The sequence below is a fragment of the Osmia lignaria genome, chromosome 12, assembly GCF_051020975.1.
Source record: "Osmia lignaria lignaria isolate PbOS001 chromosome 12, iyOsmLign1, whole genome shotgun sequence".
NCBI lineage: Eukaryota > Metazoa > Arthropoda > Insecta > Hymenoptera > Megachilidae > Osmia > Osmia lignaria.
This window is the reverse complement of record NC_135043.1, coordinates 10,422,917-10,438,912: the sequence shown is the minus strand read 5'-3', so window position 1 is coordinate 10,438,912 and position 15,996 is coordinate 10,422,917. Positions and strand designations below refer to the sequence as shown.

At 44.9% G+C, this 15,996-nt stretch overlaps 2 protein-coding genes across 2 annotated transcripts; one reads left to right on the top strand and one right to left on the bottom strand.

Moving 5' to 3' along the window:
* Positions 1–2,995: 2,995 nt before the first annotated feature.
* On the bottom strand, positions 2,996–8,892 carry LOC117610122 (uncharacterized). Its single transcript, XM_034337127.2, has 5 exons — positions 8,721–8,892; positions 7,823–8,191; positions 4,253–4,486; positions 3,762–4,178; positions 2,996–3,133 (listed from the first exon to the last, which is right to left on the bottom strand). The coding sequence occupies exons 1-4, from the start codon at positions 8,875–8,877 to the stop codon at positions 3,817–3,819; spliced, it is 1,122 nt and encodes a 373-aa protein (XP_034193018.1). The 5' UTR covers positions 8,878–8,892; the 3' UTR covers positions 2,996–3,133; positions 3,762–3,816.
* On the top strand, positions 8,179–12,556 carry LOC117610121 (uncharacterized). The gene is made up of 3 exons (XM_034337126.2): positions 8,179–11,428; positions 11,512–12,075; positions 12,135–12,556. The coding sequence occupies exons 1-3, from the start codon at positions 11,378–11,380 to the stop codon at positions 12,501–12,503; spliced, it is 984 nt and encodes a 327-aa protein (XP_034193017.1). The 5' UTR covers positions 8,179–11,377; the 3' UTR covers positions 12,504–12,556.
* The last annotated feature ends 3,440 nt before the right edge of the window (positions 12,557–15,996 follow it).

The window sequence follows — 15,996 nt, the reverse complement described above, 5'->3', positions numbered from 1 at the left end:
TCGAATACCGATGTGTCCCATTTCTAAGGGGCCATAAACGTTTCTAGTAGTGGGATAACATAAAAGCTCGTTCCCACGTCCGATTCGTCTAACAGCCAGCTTAAGTGATTGCTTCTCTTCATTAGAAGCTGGCTCGTTTCGTTCTAGTCGAATCCTCTTTCAGGGAGCGAAGTCGAGGGACAGGTGTGGTAATGGTCCGTATCCGAGATGCTGCACGTTCTAGCTCTCGAATGGGGCTGTGAAGAGGTAGTTGCAGTCGATTTAACCCCTACCTTACCACCACTACCCCAGAGACTATTACGCGAATTGATTCGGCATTGGATCGGTCCATAGGCTTCGAAGGGGTGGAAACATCGTTTAGCTCCTCGTTTCTGTTGCGCTCTTCTTCCTTCTCCCTTCTTCATCTACTTTTCACGATATCCCCAATGATTTTCGATATTTATTTAAATATAATTTTCTGTTTAATTGAAGGGTATGTTTTGTGGAAAATCATTTACTAGGGCACGTTAGTATTCACCTACGGCACTGGGTAGAGAATCAAGGGGTTGGTTGGCCGTTTCTACTGCACCTTCCACCCCCGACCCTTAATCTAATCCAAGGATAATCTAAAATTCATGACACACATAACTGCCAGGCGATGATATATCTGGTGGGGGTGTAGAGGCAACGTCTTTCCTCTTGCATCCCTTCGTCTATTCGCTCTGGCAACCCCCTTTTCACCCCTCCGCCTATTGCAACCTCCAACAGCCGAGTTTCTCGCAATCACTGGCGTTATTATTTAATGCATCACGGTCGGATACAAGTTCGCCTTCCGGTAAATCGCGATATCACGCTCGAGTTTGCTATTTATCAACCCCTAGTTCAAACCATTTCTACCTTTTTTTTTCTTTTTCTTTCTTTTTATCGAATTTCAAGCACAGACCAAAAATTCACGATAAACTTTACAAACTGAATTTTTCTCGAGGAGTTAACACAAATTTATTCGACGTTATTTAATTAATTTTCTTCACGATAATGGAATCATCAACCGGTTACAGGTATTTCTGTTTGTCCGTTCATTGGAACTTGGAAGGGAATCATACGATCGAGTTAATCGACGGTGTAATTTGAATAATTTATTCGAACCGAGTAATCAAATTGTTGCTCATTACGCGTTCATGGCTTGTCGGTTAACCGGATTGATTATCCTGGCCGTAGTGCACGTCGATCGGGCAAACACTCGATTTAATCATTTTCGAGGTCGTCCCCGTTCTTCTGGATAATTATTTTCAGTATCGGTGTAACGTGATTGTGAATATCGAATCGTGAATTATTTGTCTGGCACGATGATTAATTTATTAATCCTCCAAAATTTTATCAGCGGTTTCGCCACCGCGATGTTTATCAGGGATTCTAGTTGAGTTACAAAGGTACGATCCGATCGGACAGGAAATCAGTGATGACTCGGGAATAATGATATTACGTTACATAAATCGTGATCAGCCCATAAGGGGTCGTAAAACCACGTCGATCCATTTTCATTCCCCCGCGTGATTATTCTGCGCTCTCCAGTTGTCGACTTTTCGACGAAGGGCACCGTAATTGATGATTCTCCATGGTTTTCGTGGGATATTATTTCGCAGTTACCAACCTATGGTTGCATTTTAATCGCCGTTGCTTGATATTAGTATCGCTGTTGCCATTATTATCGTTACCGTTACTATTGCCATCGCTATTACTATTCCCAACGTTACCACCCTTACCATTGCCATCGCTATCACTATTTCTATTATCATCGATATAAATATTTCGTCATCCCCTTCCATCGCTATCGCCACCCCCGTATCAACAACCAAAACCGTCCACCGCTTTCCTCGAATAAACATTTATACCCAATAAACTTGTACCTATCACTCGAACCATATCCTGAGGGAGTAGCAGGTATTTCCCGCTACCAGGGGAGAATTTCACCCCTGACCCCGGTAGTACCCCTTAGCGGCAGACAAACGACGGCCAATTTACGAGCAGCAGGAAAGAGAGACTTCTTTAAACTCGGATTAAAATAAGCGACGGATTCTTTTTCTTCTTTTCTATACCGTCTCTCTGCGCACCCTTAAAATTCATTTCGAGCCTCGCGAAAGGGCTTTATTTTATTCGCGGCGACCTGGGGTAGCTGTTCGTCTCCCCTGGGAATCCACGCTGGGTGACAATTCGTCGGGAGCAGTTTAATTGATTACCATCGGGCGCGAGGGGGTGAATCGATCCTCTAAATCCAGCGATTAGGGTGATCCACCTGAGAGAGGTTATCGCAGTCAATTTGGATGTAGTTCCTTTCAGCGGAAGTCGCAAAACGATAAATAGATTTATGATAAATATCGATTTACGGTTTCGCGACTTTCGCTAAAATCAACTGCGGAGCCCGTTAATTCATTGTTAACTATTTCATTAGAGCTTCATCTTTGCAGGGAAACACCGAGATGGAACAAAGTTACTCCTTCGAAACAATCGTGATCATTCGAGCGTACAGGGGACAATAACGACACCCTCGGGAGTGTCCAGGATGAATCCCGGCTAACACGATTACCAGACAATTCGTTCGATCAATTTACCTGACAAACGCACCACCGGCGTGTACGCTAAATTCTATCAAAATTACAACTAAAAATGATAATAAACTTTCTACTTTCTGAGCTGTGCAATCAATTTGGATGTTTTATTAAGGAACTCGAACGAGACCATTCGTGAGATGTATAAAAGGAAATATGAAGTAATAAGAAATTCTTCAAAATCAGTGTTAAAAATGGGAAGATCCTTCCGAACCAGAGACGATGGGATACGCAGGAACGTAAGCGTAACGGCGCCCATGGGACGAGCAGGGTAACGCGATTAGGTAGCACAGCACTGGCTTGATTTATCCGCGTACCAAAGCGTTATTGCATTACCGCCCCGACGACGACGCCGCTGGACTCCGTCCCGGGGATGGTTTTAGCCATCGCCAGCACCAGAAGTCCGTTCTGTCCAGTGAACCGTGAATCATCCCCAAGAATTATGTCTTGCGCGATCTTGCCAGGACGGCTGATTTATATCCTTGCTCGTCGTTTAACACATTTTAATGACCCTTTATACTGCATCTATTCTACACCGTCTTTCAAGGCTAGGTAATAGAGAATTATATAAATTTTGTCAATAATTAGATTCGCGGAGAACGTTGAAATAAGGGTAATACGTAATAAACGATCCAGTGTCATTTGAAGATTCAAGTTTATATATATTTTAAAGCTAATAGTATACAGAATGACAATCATGTATCCAAGAACAGCTTGAACACGACGATACCACCGAATCCGTCTATTCGCTAATTATGATATTTAATGAACACCCGAGAAATTCGGCTTCGTCCACTCTTGTTTCGAAATGAAAATATTATAATTGAAATTTCTAAGATTTATTCGTTGAAATAGAAACGGGATTTCGAGAACGAGCACCGGTTCCGTCGGACGGATTCGTCGTGGTAATTTTCAAGCTCAACTACTGACCGTCGATTATTTATTTATAATATCATGTATAATACACTTCTCCCGAGATTTCTCACTTTATACACATCCTCCCTGCGTTTGTACTTGTCGAACGCTAAGAAACATCCGTCCCGTCGACGTAGGATTCTTTCGTTATCGAAAGAAAAGAATCCTGCCTCGAAGATCCCATCGTTCGAATTGTCAGGAAAATGATTTCTCTGATTTTTGTCGGGAATAAATTTGCAGGAAATTCCTATCGATACTCACCGTGAAACGGAACAGCGATAGAGTCCGCGGCACAAAATGTATTTCACTGTGGTTCTTACGCAGGCCTGTCCAGACCCAGAGCTTCCTGGTGTCGTCTCGCCTTCAGCCTGAGGTCGGCGATGCTGCTGTTCTTGGATCGAGCCGCGGCCGCGGCCAGGGAAGCCGCCAGGCTCAGGGGATGAGGGTGCGGATGAGCGGAGCTAGGCGGCGGCGGAGGTGGAGGAAGACAGAACAGTCCTCCGGCGGCCGCGTAATGAAGAACCGCTGGGTCGAAGGCGGAACCTGCTGCGGTCACGTTACCCCCTGCACCCTGCATCGGGGGATGAAGCCTCAGAGCTGGCAGGTACGGCGCCACCCGGCAGGGTTCCAAGCTGGTCGGAGGGCTGCGCGGTGCCAGCACCATTCCACCTGCTACCCCTGCGATTTTATCGGGTGAGTTGTTTGAATCTTGGCTCGAAAAATTGAAATATTCGGGTAACATTTCGACGCACCTTTGTGCAATTGACTCTCGTGCTTGCGACACTTTGCCCGTCGGTTCTGGAACCACACCTGAACCCTCGCCTCGCTCAGACCGAGTCTCTGGCTTAATTCCTCTCTCATGAACGCGTCGGGATAATGAGTCTCGTCGAACAACCTCTCCAATTCGGCCAACTGTTCCAAAGTGAAATTCGTTCGGGATCTTCTCTGTTTCCCGTTTCCGTTTCCGTTGTTCCGACAGTTCGAACCTGAAAAAGTCCCGGCATTGTTCCTAAATTATTTTTCTTTCGGTCGAGGATTAATTCATCAGAGAGTGAGATCGTTTTTATGGGAACCGATTAACGAGACGAGTCGGTAGGAAACGTCGAATTAATGTTCCCGGCTCGTTCACAGCTCATTTCTTTCGGTCTGGCCAGCATCGACATAAATTCCGCTCGTTTACGAGCATGTTATTCAAATCGCGCGACGAGAAGTTCCGATTAGGTGGCATTAGAGACGCGTCGACTCTGAATACGACTTCTATTTTTCTACCCTTAAACTTTCTCGGGAAGCACTGGAAAAATGTCATTACAATATTTTCCCTTGCAAACGACCGAAGTTGAACGAATCATCAACGATAAAAAGATAAGTCGAATAACTTAGATTTTAGAATAAATTAGACGACCTCTTTACACTTTTCAATGCTTTTCCGACTAATTTAAAGTCTCTTCGCAAACACCTAAGGATTCCTTCAAGGATCAATTATCCGTTGGTCAACGCGTTAATTACTCCGGTCATCATCGGTCTGCCGTAAAAACATTCGGCGAATATTTGATGCAAAGAAAAGGAGCCACAAGTATCAGCTGAGGCGACTGGAGAGATAATTAACGGGCGTACGATTTAATTAATGGCTGCTTAATGCTAAGTAACTACGGTACAAGTCTCGAAGGTGTTGCCGATGGGAGACGCTCCCCGTCGCATCCGTTGAACCCGAGAGAGGAAGATGGCGACGGTGGAGGGTTTGAGGGTGGATTAAGCGTCTCGCGTAAGAGCCCTTGACGAACGGGATGTGATTTATATAATTTAGCAAAGTGGTGAGCTACGCAGTCTTATACAAGGGTCGTTAGTTACCCCTCACCCTTTCTCACCACCTTTAATCACCCATTCCCTTTCTATCGATGTTTCCTATCGGACAAATGTATTAATTTCAACAAAATTTACAAGATAACAGGAAACCACCCTTGGTTTATCGTTTTCGACAGCTGCGTCCCTGTCTCATTACTCGCAGCGATCGTTTAAAAGGAAGAAAAGTTAATATTTACGAACACCCGTGTTCGTTGTGCTCGCAAATTGCAACAACAGAAAAAAGGGGGGCTGCGAGCAAATAGCGAGAATCATAACGTCGATAAAAAAAAAGTGGGACGGACGGTCCCGATTAAAACAGCCGGAGAAATTACAAGGATCGGAGAGCGGTACGGTCGCGATGACAACATAGCGTTGCGCTTTAATCAATTATAACGCGTACCAACGTAATCCAATCGGAGGGATGGCAGAGCGAAGCCCGCATCCATATGTACAGCGGTTTAAAACCCCTGCTAGCAAAATAACTCGCGCGGTTTACGGACCCATTCTCGTTCCAGTCATCCGCCCCCTTCGTCGTCGAACTTCCACCTACCCTTTCACCCCTTCGCTATCATTTGCACGATACGAAATTTTTAATATGCCGCTTCAATTTTTTGATTCGCCGCTGGAGATAAGAACGAAACGGAGATCGTAGGTGTAAATCTTCGAGAGGAGAAGACGAAGAGAGGAAAAGGTTTGCTGGAAAAACCGAAGCAATCACACTCGGACACGAGGGGCCGGTAATTCGATTACTAAGAGCGCTGCCCTCTTGGCCTGATCCAGTCAAACCACCCTCGAGCCTCGCCGATCGTCCCTGATATCCCTGTTATTTTTCCCCCTCGCGAAAAAGCAGCCGAGATATCGTAGCCATTAACCGTATAAATGCGTCCGGACAAGCCTGTTTAACCCCTCTGCCACTTTGTCGCGTACGCTGTAACTGCGTATGGCACGCGGTCCTCCGCGGTACCCCTTTTTCCTTTCCTACTCTTCCTGGATCGAGTTAATTTTTCAACAGCCAATTTTTCTTACAGGAATTTTAATAAATAAATCATCGATTTTGGAAGGAAGAAGAAGCGGGAAGATTTATAAGGGTGCAACGGTTGAACGTAAATATCTGGAAAAATTCAGCCACTTCTCGAGGGGAAGTAAGTCTGCCGGGCCATCGCCATGACTCAAAAACTTACGGGGTAGTAAACATACGAGTTTGACCCTTGGTCAAGTAGAAACGCCGGGGAATATCGTGGCTAACGTTTGGAAAGGCGCGCAGAAGATCGAAGCGAGCGAGATCAACGCCAAGTCAGACGAAGTGGTTGCTCTCGAAGAACGCGGTGATCTACTGCGACACCCAGCCTCTTTCCCTTCGCTGATATTTGTTACGTCCGGCGAACTATCATTCTTCCCTTTGAAATATCGTTTCCATTCTCTTGTTTCGCTTGTAACGGTGTCGAAGAACGGAAACGATCATCCGCTTCCAGTGATATTTTTTTCTTTCCATAAAAGAAAAGAAAAAAGCATCGTTGTTTCTTCTTCAGCCGGTGTTTATTTATGGTTTTACTTGGCGGCGCCCGATGGCTGCCGGCCGGGTAGATTGCTTTTTGATTTGCGCTTAATCGGGAAAAGTTATGGGCCCTCGAGAGATAGAGGAGGGAAAAGAGGAAGGGAGAGACGGGTAGAGTGCTTTTCCACCCTGTTACCGGGGGCGTACACGACTAACGCGGCGGGCCGCATATTAAACCATAAATTCATGCGAGCCGCGGCCGCAATAGACGCCGAGTTATCGCGCCGAGGAGGGCGAGTGGCGTTTTACTTTGAACACCGTCACTTTTTAACGGGATTTTCATTCGACCTGGCCGAACGTGCGTTCGCTTTCCATCCAATTTACCTGACGCGTATGTAACCCACCCCCACCCCCTCTCTCTCTTCCACGATTGCATTTTTTATCGACCCCGTTTCGAATTGCCGGTCCATCCTTCGTCACTGTTTGCCCGCTGCGACCACCGTTGTTCCTCCATCGTTTCGATGCCCCTTTCCTTTTTTTTTCTTTTAACGTTCTTGTAAATTACTGGGGTTCCAGGATTAGAAACTGGAGCTCCTTGGATTTCGATCAGAGGGTGGTTTTTCGGAGAAGATTCTGAAGAGTTTCTTAATTTTTTAGACAATATAGGAAAGAGAGAAAGGAAGAAAAGCGCAAGTGGTGCTGTTTGATGGCTGTTATTGAAGTTGACTTGGCATGTGGGTAAAATTGGAGGTCGACGGTCGTTACGTTGCGAACGGTCAGCTATTTCCCAATCGCTTCTGAGCTTTATTGGACGACGTACTGAATTATAAACGAACATCGAACCCTTCGACGAATCCCACCACCGACGGGTATCGTCGAAGGTTCCTGACCTTTCTACACGACTACCTTACTTCTGTCAAAATTCTTGAAATCTTTAGCAACGAAGAAGACCGTAGAAAATTGTAATAATAATAATTTTTCTTACCTTTCGATGATTCTTCCTGATTTTGTACCAAGGATCTCGATCCTTGCGACGGAAGTTTCAGTTCGGGCGACGATTTCACCTCGTTCGGGCTCTGATTTTTTAATTCCCCGCAGTTTTCCGGACTGGCCGATCTGTCTCTGGATATCGGAGGCGGCGATGGACTGCATCCTAATAATTTCCTCACTGATAGTTTCAATTCTGGCGTTTTCAGAGGCGGCAGACTCTCGCCGGTGTCTTTGATCTCTTTGGTCTTGGTAGCGACGGAGAGGTCTTCCGGTTGCAGCCGTGCTTCCGGCGACGGCGGCTCGTCCACGCTGCTCGCGTCCACGCTTGATTCCTGAGCGGATTCGCGTGTACTCGCGCCGACATCTGGAGAACGATTGCTTCGAATCAATCTAGAGGTATTTTCTTATTTTATAATGAGAAAGCTTAAAAGGACATAGAAATCGAAGTACTTTGACAGAATTGGAGATGGTTTTCAAATTGAAAAATCAAATCGAAGACCGAGAGTTTGCGGAGGAAGGATCTACTTGCGCGTTTGCGATATTCCTGAAGACAAACAGGAGGAAGCGATTCCTGCACGAAGATCGATTGTTTACCAATTCAGTTATTGGAGAAAGGAGTTTTAGGTAAATCTATCGAAGCTTTGCAAAGATGATAGAAGAGCTTTCGAAATAATAACATTTCCACCAGCAGATGTATCCATCAAAGACCCCAAACAAAACCACCGTCACTTTGTCAACTAGCTACCACCCACAGACACCTTCAAACGAAACCACACGGAATAATGATACTTAAAACCAAATTAGGGTGAAGATAGAAAGAGCACCCTTCTATGATTAAGCATAACATCCTTATCACCCACAAACACCGTCGAACTGAAACCATGACAACGTACTGGAATCGTTCTCCGCAGGATCTCCTAGCAAATGCGCGACACTGAGGGTAATCCTCGCGGAGGGTGGTCGTTCAGCGTTCCTGCAAACGTGTCCGTCGCTGGCGGTCAGGCTCGCGTTGTTGAAACTCTTGGAGACGAACTGGGCGAGCTGCTCCATCCTCGTGGAGAAGACTCGCGCGACGACGCGCCTCGCGTCCACCTCGTCGTCGAGGACGAGAGTCGCGAAGGGGGTTAACGGAGGTGGCTCGACTCTCGGCACACGGAGTCGCATCGCCACGCGTCCCCCAGGGACGCCATTCGGACGCCGGCCAATCGAGTAACTCGTAGGCGGGCCGCGTCACGCCCACTTTCCCGGTCTATCTCTCTTCCTCGTTTCGTCTCCGTCCCTTTCGCTCCTCCCTGTCTCTCGATCTCGCTCTACCCGTCGTCTCACCCTCTACCCCTCCACGATTACTCAGCCTCCCTGCTTCGAGCAGACTAGTAAACCGAGGCTCATTAGCATTTGCGCCCGCTTTTCCACCCGTGAAGCGCAAACTACCACCTACCAGATGGCCAACCAGCCTACGCCGACCATCGTTTCGCTATATTCAACCCCTGTGTAGCTTGCCAGCCACGTTTACGAGCCTCGCAACCACCCACGCTAACCCTACGTCGACGCCGCGACGTTCTACCCTCCTACACTGTTTCATCGTCTTCCACCCTCGCGGATAGGTGAGAACTACTCGGCATCCTGTTGACGATGTTTACAGCCTGTGATATACACTCTCCCTGACACCTGGGGGATGATTAGCGATTTTAAACGATCGACCTGATCGTTGACGAGGATCGCCTCTGGTCGGTAGATTTATTTCTTCTTATGAAACGACAACCGCGGAGTTAGATCGTTGAAAAAGGGACAAGTGGTTATAGGTGTTGGATAATATTTGTCCAGCGATGTTCTACATAGAAATGGCCGTGTAACAGCCCTTTGCCACGCCAGCCGCGTCGCGAGTCTGGGACGTGGAGTGTCTCGTGTTTGCCGCTACCAAACTCGGCAATATTTAAATGGGATTGCGTTCGGCAATGTAATTGCCCGGGCAAACACGGCTCCGTGCTACGCTGGCTAGGATATGGACAGAGAGACAGGGCGGCTCGAGCGAAAACGAAGGGTGTAGAAGGAAAAAAAGAATCGCACCCTTGTAAACATTAACGCTATTTCCTTTTACACCTTGCGAATAGCTTCATCAGGGATCGAACGATCCTCCTTAAAAATATTTTTCTATTAGATCCTGGAAGCATAAAATCATCCGGCGACCTTGAAAAAAAAACGCAGGGCCCAAGATGAGAAAAAACGACAGGACGGACCAGGAAGAGAATTAACACACGCGGAAACGAAGAGGAGGGAGAAAGAAGATCGCGTGGAGGTTGGAAACGGCGCATGGTAGAGGGTATGGTCGTATAACGCAGGCAGACTGAGCCAATCAGGGCGCAATGCGATTACCTTAACGAGAAATCCGATTACTTATTCATTCGCCTAACTCGAAATCAGTTTAACTAATCGTTTAATTCGGTAGCTACCCCTCCGAACGTTTTCGAGGCAGACGCGATGCCATGCCCCGTGTCTGTGGAACGGTTTTGTTGGGTGTGGTGGCCATGGGTATCTCCGTCCAACCTGCCTGGCCAAATAGACCCGCACACGCGCAACCACCGTCTCTACACGTGCTTTCACCCCTTAACCGTGGCCCATGGCGAGACGGAGAAAGACGGAGAGGTGGTAGTCGGTGGGGAAACAGCCATAGGAGAGAGGCCTCATTCAATTCAATTACGTAATGAATTGTCGTGTCTTGAGTAAACACCCTTCCTCACCGCGACTCGCCGCCGGAAAATCGACGGTAGGGGGATACCTACCACTTGCAGGAGGGGAATGTCGTAGCTGGATAACCACCGTGTATAGTCTCGTTCAGGTATGGTGACTTTATTCGGGTGAAATGGTCCGTGCTCGGGTCAATTGACGAGCACCTCCGTTTTCATCCCTCGCCTCGGTTCGTTCCTCCACTGCAGATCGTATAAATGATATAATATTTAGAAAAAATCATATATTTTCTGGGCTGCGCAAGTTAAACGATTTCTTTCCTAAACTTTTCATTTGTATTTTTCGATATTTCAGGTTGAAAATTTTTGATCCCCCGAAACGAAGTTTTACCAATTTCTGTATTGGGACCTACATAATCAGAGTGCCATTTATGAATAAAGCTGTACCAAAATGGGCACCGTTTCCAAAGCTTGCAAATTCATCTTCGCCAAGTCCTTAGATTCTCTTATGCCTATCTTCTCCTTTGAACATCACCCACGGAGGTGTGCACCCTCGCGTGGATCTCAGGAACATCGATATTTCTAGCCTCCTCTCGTTTGATTTGGAGAGACAGTAATTTAGGTGTTCTGTTGGAATTAACAGGGGTTACTTCAGGTTTGCACAGCTACCGGAAACGGTCAACGATCAAAGGAAGCTCGATCGATTTTAGTAGGAACTTTGGCGGAGCTCTTATTCGACGACGATGGATATCGATTTAATATCTCGTTCTATGAATTTTCAAAACACAAAACGATCTATACTTACTTCATTACTTATTTTGAGAACCAAATTTCCGATGTAGGGGGATTTTATCCCCGAACAATCCATGGCATCTTTCTGGTCCAGACTCCAAATTCCCAGTTTAATTTCGACAAAGGTATCCACCTACGATCAACGATGAAATAAACGGCCGATGGTTAATTTATAGATCATATTTGAACGTAAAGTAACCTGCCACAGGAAAATGGACAGCATTCAGTGTTCCTCAGAGGTTCCAACGTAGTGCGATCAGCGATTAAAGAAAACGTAAGAACCTTTTTATTCTGGAAATCGAAGAAACCCGTCGAAATTGGTAGCGGAAACTGTGGACAACCAGCGCCGAAAAAGATCGTCGAGCCTTGCAAAGGATGTCCATCGGAGTGTCTGGATGAGAAACCTGCCAAAAGAAAAATTTTCAGTTTCAAAAAGCGTAAGGTGATAAAAAAGAAACCTAGCAATTGCGAACAGGTAAAACCAGTCGAAGAGAAGTTGACCTGGTGGGAAATGATCTTTGGACCAAATCCTAAGAGGTCCTGGCCAGATCCTTGCACCTGTAGATTGGCTCATAGACAAAAGAGGATGTGTCGTGCTCGGGATAAAAGATTGAACGATTCGCGATATCAAGAAACAGCAGGTGATGTGTTTATATATACCGAACCGGTTCAAGAAAAGAAACGCCCTTACGAGGAACCGCAGCCAAAAGCACCCCCTTCCTTCAAGGTACCCACGGGGGTGCAGTTCAAAAGGATGTGTATGAACGAAATAGTAAGAATTAATGACATTATTTTGATATATAAAATTACAATTAATTTTTCTAATTATAGGCGTTACTCGATCGTGAAATGGCTAAGGACGAAGGAGTGCCTGTAATAACTAAACGCTATAGAATTCCGTACGAAGAACTGAGACCACCAGAAAAAAGAAGAGGAATGTTTAGTTGTCAACGAGGGATTCGATCGGAAGATATTCTTCGACCAATTGAAAGAAACACAAATTTTTATGGAACGCCTCTTCCCATTGTTCAGCATTTGAAGGTTTGTAAGAACCTCGAGCCCACGAAGAAGATGGAGATACCTTTACCTGAAACCAAGGTCAATGTAAATCAAGCGCCTCAGAAACGTTCCAGGATAGAACAACTGAAATTTCTTGTTCAACAGAAAGAAACCCTCCGTTGTATGTCTCCAACAGCTTAAAGTATTTTGGAATGGACCAAAAAGATGTATACAATTAAGTGTTATTAAATTAATGTGAAATAAAATTTTTGCATAATACGTGGTTAAATTTCATTTTAATAATAAGAGTCCTAATGTATACAAATTGCAAAATTATTGAACTAATTATTTGATAAACTCGTAGTTTAAAAAAATCGGTATAAATTAAAATTGTGAGAAACGAAGTTAAGTAGATTGAATAACTAAAATGATAGAAGAATTTAAGTTAATTAAATAAATAGCTGAGAAAAGAAATTACGAGCATTACATAAATAACTCAGAAATAAAATTGGGTAAATTAAATAATAACTCAGTTGCTTTTTTCAAATGATTTATTTAGCGAAGTGCATGAAGTGAATATAAGTTTGTCAAATAATTACAATAATAATTGTTCAGTTTTGTGCTGCTTTTGACTGATTTAAAAAGAAATCATCGGGGCTGTCAAGAACGCCGATGCATTTCTGCAGTCTGGCCTGATATCATATGGGGTGTCAGGGACCCCGATGCATCTCTGCACGCTGACCTGATATCATATGGGGTGTCAAGGACCCCGCTGCATTTCTGAATAAGAAACGAGTGTGTACATAGTCCATGTCCAGTGAAACATCATCAGTATTATAGCGACCGCCCAGGAGTGCAGATCTACCTGCTAAACATATCCATACATTCTTTTCATCTCTACATTCCTTACATCGCTTCATCCCTTATATCCCTACATGCCTTACATCTCCTTATCCCTTACATTCCTACATTCCCTACATCTCTTCATCCCTTATATCCCTGCATTCTTATCATCCCTACATTTCTTTCATCCCTACATTCCCTACATCGCTTCATCCCTTATATCCCTACATTCCTTACATCTCTTTATCCCTTACATCCCGACATTCCTTACATCTCTTCATCGTTTATATCCCTACATTCTTTTCATCTCTACATTCCTTACATCTCTGCTTCCCTTACATCTCTGCATCCCTTACATCTCTGCTTCCCTTACATCCCTGCATTCCTCACATCCCTACATTCCTTACATCGCTTCATCCCTTATATCCCTACATTCCTTACATCTCTTTATCCCTTACATCCCGACATTCCTTACATCTCTTCATCCCTTACATCTCTGCATCCCTTACATCTCTGCTTCCTTACATCCCTGCATTCCTCACATCTCTACATCCCTTACATCTCTGCATTCCTCACATTCCTGCCTTCTTTATATCCCAACATCCCTTACATGCCTGTATCGTTTACATCCTTGTATCACTTATATTCCTGCATTCCATACATCCCAGTACCTCCCTGAAGTTGAGTTGAAATTTTTGCGGCTATAAGGCCTGCGATTTTATACAAATTTAGTTCCTTTTTTCGCCGCCAGAGGGCGCTGATTCGACATCGAAATTTTAGTTCACATTTTTGCCGCAAGAGGGCCAGAAATTGAGCATGATTTGGTTCCTTTTTTCGAAACCAGATGGCGCTGATTCGACGTCGAATCAGCGCCATCTGGTTTCGAAAAAAGGAACTAAAGCTTGCCAAAATTTTGGCCCTCTAGCGGGAAAAATTGGAACTAAAATCTCGACGTCGAATCAGCGCCCTCTGATGGCGAAAAAAGGAACTAACTTACCTTTACTTACCGTTCCTCGAAGCAGTCTTTATAATATATTTATTATAAGGGATGTAGGGGTGAAAAGAATGTAGGGATGAAAGGAATGTAGGGATGAAAAGAATGTAGGGATGGAAAGAATGTAGGGATAAAAAGAATGTAGGGATGGAAAGAATGTAGGGATAAAAAGAATGAAGGGATGAAAGGGATGAAGAGATGTAAGGAATGTAGGGATGAAAGGAATGTAGGGATGAAAGGGATGAAGAGATGTAAGGAATGTAGGGATGAAAGGAATGTAGGGATGAAAAGAATGTAGGGGTGAAAAGAATGTAGGGGTGGAAAGAATGTAGGGGTGGAAAGAATGTAGGGATAAAAAGAATGTAGGGATGAAAGGGATGAAGATATGTAAGGAATGTAGGGATGAAAGGAATGTAGGGATGGAAACAATGAAGGGATGAAAGGAATGTAGGGATGAAAAGAATGTAGGGATTTAATGGATGAAGGGATGTAAGGAATGTAGGGATGAAAAGAATACAGGGATGGAAAGAATGTAGGGATGAAAAGAATGTCGGGTGTGGCCCCCGATGTCGGCGGAGTTTGGAACATGGCGAAGGGCCAAAGGACCCTCCCTGCCGCCCTTGTGCAGGCCACCGTGGTGGTTTTAGTGGGTAAAAATCCCACACTACCTTTGACCCCTCCCCAGGGGGGGGCGGAAGGTGTCTTTCTGAAGATTTCCACCACGTTAAATAAAAAAAAAAAAAAAACTGGGTATTTCAGGGTTACAGGAATGTAAGAAATGCTGTGATGGAAGGAATGCAGGGATGTAAGGGCAACTGAGATAGCCTTGGCCTATAATGAGGGATAAAATTATATAACTGACTGGAAAAAGTATATTAAATGTGGTCCACGGCTGGGACCCAGGAGAGGAATATAATCATAAATGTTATTCGCTTCGATGAGCTTATTTAATAAGCAAAAAAAATAAATGAAGTAAATTAAATAAACTCTGGACAAAACTTATACTGGTTGTACCCTCTTCATACGGTCCTGTTATTATTCGGGGTGTCCGAGACCCCAATGCACCAATGACTCTCTTTACATGCCAACATTATGGTATCTGGGGCTCTCAGGACCCCGAGATGCAATTCTGGGGTTCTCAGGACCCCGGGATCCGGTTTTGGGATTCTTAGGACCCCGGGATGCAGTTCTGGGGTTCTCAGGATCCCGGGATCCGGTTTTGGGATTCTTAGGACCCCGGGATGCAGTTCTGGGGTTCTCAGGACCCCGGGATCCGGTTTTGGGGTTCTCAGGACCCCGGGATGCAGTTCTGGGGTTCTCAGGACCCCGGGATACGGTTTGGGGTTCTTAGGACCCCGGGATACGGTTTGGGGTTCTTAGGACCCCGGAATACAGTTTTGGGGTTCTTAGGACCCCGAAGCAAGTAGCGAAATATAAGAACGAAAACCGAACAAATCGTGAAACTCACTTGTTCGGAGTAGTGATGGGTTTGACCGGATCTAGCGAAATATAAGAACGAAAAACGAACAAATCATGAAACTCGCTTGTTCGGGGTAGTGATGGGTTTGACCGGATCTAGCGAAATATAAGAACGAAAAACGAACAAATCGTGAAACTCGCTTGTTCGGAGTAGTGATGGGTACGACCGGATCTGTAGCGCATGCGCTCTACAATTATTTATTATAGAACATGCTTGTAAATAATTAAGAAATTATTATGAAAATGATAGATTTGCAAATCACAAACGATTTCCAATCAATTACAGTTATCAGTTATTAGATAATCTGTTTATTATAACAAATTACTGAAAAGTTTCGGCTCACATCATGATTGAAATAAAATTGCTAATTACAATAG

What these genes read in the sequence shown, in the direction of transcription:
- LOC117610122 (XM_034337127.2), bottom strand. Translation starts at nt 8,877, where the DNA reads ATGGAGCAGCTCGCCCAGTTCGTCTCCAAGAGTTTCAACAACGCGAGC. An exon ending in TCCTGCGGAGAACGATTCCA is followed by an intron (nt 8,192 to 8,720) that starts GTACGTTGTCAT and finishes ATCGTTCTCCAG; the next exon opens with ATGTCGGCGCGAGTACACGC. An exon ending in CGAGAGTCAATTGCACAAAG is followed by an intron (nt 4,179 to 4,252) that starts GTGCGTCGAAAT and finishes ATAAAATCGCAG; the next exon opens with GGGTAGCAGGTGGAATGGTG.
- LOC117610121 (XM_034337126.2), top strand. Translation starts at nt 11,378, where the DNA reads ATGGCATCTTTCTGGTCCAGACTCCAAATTCCCAGTTTAATTTCGACA. An exon ending in CCAGTTTAATTTCGACAAAG is followed by an intron (nt 11,429 to 11,511) that starts GTATCCACCTAC and finishes AACCTGCCACAG; the next exon opens with GAAAATGGACAGCATTCAGT. An exon ending in GGATGTGTATGAACGAAATA is followed by an intron (nt 12,076 to 12,134) that starts GTAAGAATTAAT and finishes TTCTAATTATAG; the next exon opens with GCGTTACTCGATCGTGAAAT.